At 39.4% G+C, this 10,448-nt stretch overlaps 1 protein-coding gene across 1 annotated transcript; it reads right to left on the reverse strand.

Moving 5' to 3' along the window:
- Positions 1 to 6,995: 6,995 nt before the first annotated feature.
- On the reverse strand, positions 6,996 to 9,856 carry LOC126714024 (uncharacterized). Its single transcript, XM_050414014.1, has 2 exons — positions 9,535 to 9,856; positions 6,996 to 7,341 (listed from the first exon to the last, which is right to left on the reverse strand). Exons 1-2 carry the CDS (start codon positions 9,685 to 9,687, stop codon positions 7,273 to 7,275), a joined length of 222 nt encoding a protein of 73 aa, XP_050269971.1. The 5' UTR covers positions 9,688 to 9,856; the 3' UTR covers positions 6,996 to 7,272.
- Positions 9,857 to 10,448: the final 592 nt, after the last annotated feature.

A 10,448-nucleotide genomic window follows, 5' to 3' on the forward strand; every position in this document is an offset into this window, starting at 1 on the left:
GCGTGTTGGAAAATTGTTGAATACTCCGGGAGTACCATAAATGTGTACTCTCCCTTCTCACATGAATTGTGGATCTCACCATAGATTTAATTAGTGAGACCCACAGTTATGTGAGAGGAGGAAGTACGCATTTATGGTACTCTAAGAGTATCCAATAATTACCTTGGCATGTTTGTCAGCTACAAGACTAGTCTTGCCCATCAAATGACAAGCTTGAGATTTGAGATTATGGATAGAACAAATTAGAATATTGAAAAAGGGTGCTTTAGATATTCATGGCCCTATATAAGTACATGAATCAATGTAAACATGGCATTACGCAAATGGAGATGACAACAAAATAATAACAATAATAACATTATCTCACAATACTAATATCATAAATATAATGGTGCTACATGAGTACTTAAGTAGAATTCCATTTTTCCATCAAAGTTAATAGAAAACTCAACATCAGGATGTAAAGTGTAAAAAAGAAAGAGTTTCTCTGTTGTTTGAGAGTATAGGGTCTAAAGCTCTGACTTTCTTGCACTGTAGAATAGTTTGTCCCTTCCTGTGAAGGTGTTGAGAGGTTCCTTGGAGTACCAAGTGTACTACAAGGCTAGTTGGGTGTTTTTTGGAGGGGTTTGGGAAACTTTTGTGCGAGTGTTTATGGAGGATTTGGCACAATCTTGGACGCGCCTGTCCCTAACAGAGAGGGAAGGACCGGGATGCCGTCTCACGCCTGATGAGAGTGTCAAACAATTCTCCATAGCTGCGAGATTCACGACGAGGAGAGCTATCAATGTCGACTCAATAGCAAGGACTTTCACCCCATTGTGGCGTGCAAAGAAAGGTTTCAAAATCCAAAAGATTGGAGACCATGAGATGTTGTTTTCATTTGACTCTAAAGAGGAGGTAGATAGAATCCTCAATAGTGAACCTTGGAGTTTCGATAAGCATTTGGTGGTTATGCAACGTTATGATCATGATTCACCATTGGAGGATATCAGTTTCGAAAGAACAAACTTCTAGGTGCAAGTCCATGGATTACCAATAAAATTCATGACCATTGCAGCAGCGGAAAAAATTTGTGGAGTTGTGGGAGAGGTGATTAGCCAAACGGAGCCGAAGCTTTACGATGGGGGTAATTTTATACGGGTAAAAGTGGCCATGGATATAAATTTACCACTATGTCGCGGTCGTCTTGTGTCTTTGAATGATGAGAAGCAAGTGTGGATTTCCTTTAAGTATGAAAGATTACCCAATCTATGCTATTGGTGTGGTTGCCTCACACATGACGACCGGGATTGTGAGCTTTGGATTGAAAGTGAAGGGTCTCTTAAGAGTGAACAAAGGGAATTCGGTCCTAGTCTACGAGCACAGCCATTTGTGGCTTCATCAAGACACACTGTCTCGGTACCAGGCTACTATTCGACTATGAAGAAGACCATGCATGGCAAAGCTGGCGGCCAGCAGGAGAAATACAGGCCAGCGCAGCCCCACCACCCAGAACCGACCACCGGAGCTGAAGTTTTTCCACAGGATGACCGTTACAAAGATGGAATTAATTCCAACTTACCATGCAACGGCCACAGTGTTTCAAGCACAATAAATGCCAGGATTCCACCTATCAAGCATGCATATAATTCTGTGTTTAAGGACTTACCTGAAGCGTCCAACATGGCAGAGAAGTCAACAAGGGCTGCAACGGTTTCAAACCCCATAAATGCCAAGAATCCACCAATCACGCCTGCTTGTAATTCGGTGTTTAATGACTTACCTGAAGCGTCCAAAAGTGTAGAGAAGTCAACAAATGCTGCAACGGTGCAATCAATGAGAGAAAACGTGGGTGACAGGCCAGGAAAGGAAAAAGATCCGGATTTGGGAGCAATTAATCCAGATATGGTGCAATCAATGGGAAATGAAGAGGGTAAGGTGCCAGAAAAAGAAAGACAGCCGTTTGTAGGAATTAATTATGGGAATTCTTCTGAAGAGACAAACGGCCAAAAAAGATGTGAGCCGGCTAGGGTTACGCCCTCAAGAATTTCGGACCAACCAAAACGTGTTCTCCCTGTTTGGACACGCAGAGATAGGCCAGCTACCAAAGGTCTGAGTAAACCAACAGAAAAAATTACAGGAAAGAAGAGACAATATGTGAGTACCGATGACCATGTAGAATTGTTTTCCAAACGCCTTCAAATTTCTGAGAATGGTGAGGAGGCATCTAGTATATTGGCGGAGGCTGATGTTCAGCCCCGCCAGGAGCAATGAGTTGCCTAGCCTGGAACTGTCGTGGGCTTGGGAACCTACGTACAGGGAGAGAGCTTGTGGAGTTGACACGGGCAAAAGATCCCTCTGTAGTGTTTGTGGCTGAGACACTCACAGATGATGCAAGGCTGGAGATTGTACAAAGAAGCATGGATTATGATCATAGATGGGTGGTTCCACGGGAGGGTAGAGGTGGCGGCTTGGCTTTGTTTTGGAAGTCTTCAATAAATCTGTCAGTAGTGGGGTCGTGCAAATATTATATTGATGCTATCGTAGATAGGGGTTCCGAAAATGAATGGAGGCTAACCGGATTCTATGGTGAGCCTGATACAGTAAGAAGATCAGAGGCATGGGAGAAGCTCAGGTATCTCAATTCTCAATCTGAAGTACCTTGGTTATGCTTTGGGGATTTTAATGAGATAATTAAACAAGATGAAAAGGTGGGAGGAGCTCTAAGACCCCATAATCAAATGCAATTGTTTAGAGAAGTGTTAGACGAATGTGGGTTTATGGATTTGGGGTATGTGGGACCAAAATTCACATGGGCTAGACATTATGATAATGGTAACTCAATATGGGAGAGACTAGACCGGGGTTTGGCCACTAATAATTGGTTTTTAAAATTTCCTGGTACAAGGGTTCACAATTTAAGGAGTGATTCTTCGGATCACAACCCAATCCTCATTGTGTTCTCAGGACTGGATCCTCCTAAAAGGAAGAAAGTGTTTCGGTTTGAAGAAATGTGGTTGTCAAATCCGGGGTGTTCTGAAATTGTTGAAGCCGTGTGGAATAGGTGTGATAATGAATCTTTGGAAGGGATTGTAGGTAGAGTTGAAAAGTGTGGAAGGGATTTGGGTTGGTGGGAGAAGAATGTGTTTGGGAATGTAAGAAGGGAGTTGGAAAAATTGAAAAAACTTCTACCCAAGGCTGAGGAGGAGGCCATTCTTAGGGGTGACAATACTAGAATTAGAGAACTAAGAAAGGAAATTGAAGAATGGCGGGATAAGGAGGCGACAATGTGGGCACAAAGATCAAGAGTTTTATGGGCAAGACAGGGGGATAAAAATTCAAGGTACTTTCATAGTTGTGCTACAAAAAGGTACCGGAAAAATTTGATTGAAGGTATGAGAGATGAAGAAGGTGCATGGAAGACCAATCCGGAAGAATTTACAGAAATTCTTGTAAGCTACTACCATTCACTTTTCAACTCCACGGGTCAGTTGGATTCTTCACAGGTATGGGAGTGTGTACCTAGGGTGATTACTGATGAGATGAATGCCCTATTATGCAAGAAATTTGAAGTACATGAAGTAGAAGTGGCTTTGAATCAAATGGCTCCCCTCAAAGCCCCTGGTCCAGACGGAATGCCACCTCTTTTCTACCAACACTTTTGGGGAACCGTTAATCATGATGTGACAGCCTCCATCCTCATGTGGCTAAATTCAGGTACCTTGCCCCAATCTATTAACCATACTTTTATCACATTGATACCCAAAACACACTCCCCTGAATATGCCCACCAATTTCGCCCTATTAGTTTGTGTAATGTGTTGTATAAAATTTTTTCTAAAGTTTTAGCCAACCCTTTAAAAAAAGTCTTACCTTCAATTATCACAGAACACCAATCTGCCTTTACCAAAGATAGACTTATTTCTGATAATATAATGGTGGCTTTTGAGACTTTGCATTGTTTACAACGTTATAATTCTGGATCGCATGGGTATATGGCAGTTAAACTTGACATGAGTAAGGCCTATGATAGGGTGGAATGGCCTTTTTTGGAGGGTATAATGAGGAGGATGGGTTTCAATGAAGGATGGATAAATCTGATTATGTTGTGTGTTAAAACTGTTACATACTCGGTGTTGGTGAATGGAGAACCTTGTGGAATGATTCACCCTACAAGGGGCATTAGGCAAGGCGACCCTATTTCCCCTTTCCTCTTTTTGCTATGCACTGAAGGGTTGAATGGGTTGCTCAAAAAAGCAGAAGGGAATGGGGATATTCATGGTTTCTCCCTCTGTAGAAGAGGCCCAAAACTAACACATTTGCTTTTTGCAGATGATAGTCTTCTTTTTTGCAGGGCAACAATGGAGGAGTGTGGAAAAGTATTGGAGATTTTAAATGCCTATGAAGTTGCTTCTGGTCAAAAAATAAATAGAAGCAAGACAGCATTGTTTTTCAGCAAATCAACCAATGAAGTTTTAAAGGAGCAAATTAAAGAGGCATGGGGTGTACCAGAAATTATGCAATATGAGAAGTACTTGGGTCTACCATCCTTTGTGGGGAAAAGGAAAAAAGCAAGTTTCAATTACATTAAGGAGCGTGTGTGGAGAAAACTTCAAGGATGGGAAGGGAAGTTACTTTCACAAGCCGGTAGGGAGGTATTGATAAAATCCGTTATCCAAGCCATCCCCACATACACCATGGGATGTTTCAAAATTCCAATCGGTCTATGCAATGAAATTGAGACCATGATTAAAAAATTTTGGTGGGGACAACGTGGAGATCGAAGGAAGATACATTGGGTCAAGTGGGATGAGTTGACTAAAGCCAAAGGAGTGGGTGGCATGGGCTTTAGAGACTTAGCAAAATTCAATGACTCTCTATTAGCAAAGCAAGCGTGGAGGCTCTTGCATAATCATAACTCCCTTTTCTACAAAGTGTTCAAGGCGCGGTTTTTTCCAAATTCAACCATTATGGAGGCCAAGGAATCAAGGATGGGGTCTTATGCTTGGAGGAGCATACTTGTAGGGAGGGATGTCATTCGAAGGGGTGCTAGATGGAGAGTCGGTGATGGAAAAAAAATTCGAATTTGGCAAGATCATTGGCTGCCAAGAAAACATCCACCACAAGTACTTTCTTCTCCCTTGACAGATTTTGAAAACTCTAGAGTTGATATTCTTATAGACCCAAGTACGAGGAGGTGGGATGAAGAGATGATACACGGTCTGTTCAGTGCAGAGGAGGCAGAGCTAATCAAGACCATCCCCTTAAGTAGTGGAGCTTCCGAAGATATCCTATATTGGCCTCACTCAAGCAATGGTCACTATAGTTGCAAGACCGGTTATAAATTCTTAAAAATGGATGAGGAGCTGCCTGCTGCACCACAAGTAGCCGTAAATGAAGAGAAGAAACTGTGGAATGGAATATGGTCACTCCGAGTTCCCCCCAAGGTGAAAACACTGCTTTGGCGTGCATGCCGTGAAGCTATGCCGACAAAGAAGGCTCTATTCCGTCGAACTATTGCAACGGACTCAGACTGTGTTAGATGTCACGGCCATGATGAAGATTCATTGCATGCTATGTGGTCCTGCCCAGAACTAGACACGGTGTGGTCGGACTTGGAGCTTTGGAATTTCAGGTGTGATGTTCAGTTCATGACCTTCAAGGAGCTGCTGTCGTGGTTAATTGCAAACAACCATCAAACAGAGGTCTTTGCTGTAACGGCTTGGACAATCTGGAATCAGCGGAACCGGGTTCGTCTCAACCAACCAGCGGACTCACTTCACCAAATCCCTCAGATTTCAAAGTCTTGGCTAGCCGAATATCAAGCTCGGCAACTTCCTGTGACTATTCCAGTGCAGCAGAACCGGAATACCAGAACTCTTTGGAGGCCACCACCATCGGAGCTTTTCAAAATAAATTTCGATGGCGCCGTCTTCAAACATGAAAAGAAGTCTGGCATTGGAGTTGTTATAAGAGATCACCAGGGCTCTGTTATTGCCTCATGCTCAAAACCGGTGCACCAGGAGCTAGGCAGTGAGGACGTTGAGGCAACGGCTGCGGCATGGGCTCTGTTTTTTGCTTTGGACGTGGGGGTGAAAAGGGTAGTACTTGAGGGTGATTCTTTGTCTGTTATCAAAGGGTTAATGGGGGAAGGAAGGCTGCTAACTCCAATGGGATTGATCATTGAGGAGGCCAAACATCTATCTAGACATTTTGAAGAATTACATTACTCTCATGTTAAGAGGGATTGTAATATTTTAGCTCATAATCTGGCTAGACATGCCGCTGGCATTCCGGATTTGTTAGTTTGGATGGAGGATATTCCTTCACATTTTCATGGTGTACTTCAAGCCGATTTATTAGGCTTATCTGAATAAAAGTATGTTACGTGTCTTTCTCAAAAAAAAAAAAGTAGAATTCCGTCAAAACTTAATAAATAGGAGAGTAAAAAAGAGGAAAGGAAAAAATAAAATAACAAGCAAGACATTATGTAAATTGATATGATATAATAGATAGAGTTGGGTATAATATTATGTAAAGTGGTGTGCAATAATCAAATAATAGGCAAGACATGATGTTGGGTATATTGTAATCACATGATCGAGTATAGTTTTTTTTTTTTTTTTTTTTTTTTTAGACTGAGATCGGGTATGGTTTTAGCTTCTACATTTTACAACCACCTCATCCCAACCACAAGACTTTCTAGACAAACAGTCATTAAGGAATGCGGCATGTGTACGAGTAGGGACAGAGCTACTCATTGAGTTGTGGGGTCATGACCTCCCCAAAATTTTCAATAATTAAAAAATTACCCTCAAATTTAGTTAAAATTTTCAAAAATATATGTATGGCCCCCCAAAATTTTCACATAATTTTAAGTAGTACTATTAATTTTCACATAATTTTTCTTCTAAAAAAAAAAGGATAAATTTTATGTTTGTTATTACTTCGGCCCCCTCACTCTTAAAATTCTAGTTCTGCCCGTGAATGTGAGAGAGAGAGAGAGAGAGAGAGAATTATTGAAACGGTTCCTCAATGTTAATTTCTTTTGAAATAATCTTTGCAAGCCCTATCAACAGATTAGACAGACAATTGTCTCACATGGATTCCGTATAAATACATATAAAAACACATATCAGCAACAATAGGAAGTAGGAACCGTGAAATTACAAGAGTTGACAACACAGTTTTCTTAATTGACACAGATATGAAAGATGTTTAAACACCACTTGCCTAAGCAATTTTCTCTCGCGTGAGATATGAAAGATGTTCGTCGTGTCAAAAGATCTTCATCTAGTTTGGCCAGAAACCACCTCCCTCAGGCTTCTTTACAAGAATCTGATTGTATTCTGGTCTTGATGTCTGCAATTGATTTTATCAATTTTTAGAATTAATCAAAAAGTAAAGTAAAAGACAAGAGAGTGGGAGAAGGTGCGGAAAGGGGAGAAGTAGATAACATAAGCTTTCACCAGGAATTTCATCATACAAGAAATGTCAGTCATGAATTAAAACATCAAGATAATGAAAGCAGGTGAGAAATGGAAAGAGGAGGATAGGGGCGGAAAGGATGGAAGTAGATAACATAAGCTTTCACCAGGAATTTCATCATACAAGAAATGTCAGTCATGAATTAAAACATCAAGATAATGAAAGCAGGTGAGAAATGGAAAGAGGAGGATTCGCATTTCAAGGGTAACCCTTCTGAAGATACCCAAGTATGATCATTTTCTTCTTAAAGGGTGGTTTTAGAACGAAAATAAATCTGCAGGTTCAGAAACATAGTTTGGATATGTCAATAAAGCTAGCACTATGATAAATCCTTCCTAGTCCTTTTCAGTTGAAAATGACATCCCCCTATTAAGGAAAATAGTAATCATAATCATATCTCCTTGAATTTTAAAAATGGTGGTTGAGATATTTTTACATGCTTTGTGACTGGATGACCACACTATGTGGTCATTCCTTCTCTAATTTTCTTGAGGTCCTAGATTGTTGTACTTTTGTAGATTTCTCACTTTTTAAGTACACCTCCCCTCCCCTGTACTTTTTTTGTAGTCTTAATAAAAATAGTTACTTATCAAAAAAGAAATGATGGTTGAGATATTTTTAACAAGGTAACTATGAACTAATAACTACTAGAAGGAGAAAAACAGGGAAGAAGAAAATTAGGAGAGAGGAAGAGGGACCAACTGAAACTGCTGCCTTTATATGTTTATTATAGATTTTCTCTTTTGCAACACCCAGAAATTTGGTTCATATAAAACATCAAAACAACCTTCCACAACACCCATACTAGCAAGAATCATGATTTTGCAGCACTAATAACTAGACTAGAGAAATATCACTGAGGTTACCATTTGGATTTGCAGATCAGAAAGCAAGGTATTTTGATTGTGATCTACAATATAAATTCTATGAATGAAGGTATAACCATACATTGAGGTTTAAAGTGATAAGGAGCAAAGAGTGTATTCGTTGGAAAAGAGAAACAGAGATGCATGCTCCAACAGAATTACGTTCCATCTAATTTAACATGGAATCAACTATACAACATGTGCAAACAAGCTCTAGCTCAAATAGCACATCCTCCCTTTTAAGAGTAAGATACAGCATAAGGCCGTGGTTTCAAGACCCACAAGGTGCGTTGTGCATGTGTAATTTTCCCAAAAATAGAATTCATACAACTCGTCCTTCACCAATCCACCCAATAACAACCAAACCTTAGTTCCAAACTTTTGCGATTGGCTATTGGATTCTGAACTAACTAATCAAGGCTGGCCACGTATATTCTTTTTCGTCATTCTATTCTATACAAAGTTATACTCTCTATTACCTCCCTAATTGACATGTCCTTTTTTATTACTTCAATCAACTCACTCCTTCCACCATTCTATTTTATTGGGTGTACTAATGTATTCCGCTATCTTTTCTTTTCTTTTTTCATTCCCTCGACTTGAATCAACTCACTCATCCTCAATGTTGAACATGACCAAATCATCTCAAACAACTTTCCCATTACCATTTCATCAATAGGGGAAAATTTCCTCACTTTTCACCCTATCTTTGTGTGTGTGTATTTTCACTAATCCATCTAAACATTCACATTTCAACTACACTCATCTATAAACAAGTCACTTCTAAATAGCCCATGTCACAACACGTTTTTTTTTTTTAAGAAAATCTTAAATTCATAGCAATTGTTTCCCATTTCATTCCATCATTGAACCTACAAACTCACTCATCATCTCATGACCTTGTAATCTCCTAGACCACCTAACATTCTGTACAACTACATATACAACAACATTGCATTTACAGGATCCTATGTTTCAATTATTTGTTCTATGATACTAAACTTACCTTCAAGCGAACATCAAAAGATTCATAAACCCAATATTTAAAAAGTTGTGCTCAGATTAACGTGACAACAAATTCAATCAATTTAAATCCAAACTTTAATAAATTTAGATTAAAATTTCATCCGATTCATCCAAAAAACAGACAAGATTATAAAACATTAAAAATTGCAAAGAACATAGAGAGAGAGAGACTGACAAGATCTTTGAAGAGGAGAAAAGCGATGAAGAAGAAAAGAAAGAAGAGGATCTCAAACTCAGCGAATCTGACGAAATCGAAGACAGCATTCACCGCACGAGTCATTGCTGACTCCTCCTTGTTCCTCATCGTCCCACCTACTCGCCTCTTCATTTCACCTATGAAACGATGCCGAATGTTGTATGGGTAATGGGACAGAAAGGTAAGGAAGCTTGCAAATGTTCGATGTTCAATGTTCAATGTTCAATCTCAATCCTCTCTCTCTTTGATTTGCCTTTTGCCCCCTTTGGCTTGGCTTTGGTGATTGGTGATTGGCTTTGGTGGTCAAAGCTTGCTACTTTTCAAAATTGTCCTACGCTCCTACAATATGGCCTCACAGGCAATGGTGCTCCTCTACACATATTATTATTTCCTCCTTAATTATATGACTTTAATGAATAGGCTTAAATGCCCTAATGGAATTTACATTTTAGCATCATATCTTTTTTGCCCTTGCTTTTCTATTTTACTGTTTTTTTAGGGTCTGTTTGGATATCACTTATTTTGCTGAAAATTGAAAACGAAAAATAATAAAAAAATAATTAAAAAGTTACTGTTCATTACTGAGTTACTGTTTATTTGCCTTAATGCACTGTTCATGTCTCATGAACAGTGCAAGAGGCGCTAGTAAAAAAAAAAAAAAAACCAAAAACGCAAAACCTCGGACGTGGACGCTAAATCCAAATGCTGCTTTAGACCCTAAAATGGACAACTTGTTCCATTTTAGTTCCTATTGTCATCTCACTGACGGACATTACCTACATGGCAAACGGAGTACACTGTGCTATTAAAATAATAATAAAAAATTTTAATTAATATTTAAACAGTCCACGTTAGCATTTAAATCAATAAAAAACACACATAAGAAGAAAAAA

This window comes from Quercus robur, chromosome 2, assembly GCF_932294415.1.
Source record: "Quercus robur chromosome 2, dhQueRobu3.1, whole genome shotgun sequence".
In the NCBI taxonomy this organism is placed as follows: domain Eukaryota; kingdom Viridiplantae; phylum Streptophyta; class Magnoliopsida; order Fagales; family Fagaceae; genus Quercus; species Quercus robur.

What these genes read in the sequence shown, in the direction of transcription:
- LOC126714024 (XM_050414014.1), bottom strand. Translation starts at nt 9,687, where the DNA reads ATGAAGAGGCGAGTAGGTGGGACGATGAGGAACAAGGAGGAGTCAGCA. An exon ending in TTCTCCTCTTCAAAGATCTT is followed by an intron (nt 7,342 to 9,534) that starts GTCAGTCTCTCT and finishes AATCAATTGCAG; the next exon opens with ACATCAAGACCAGAATACAA.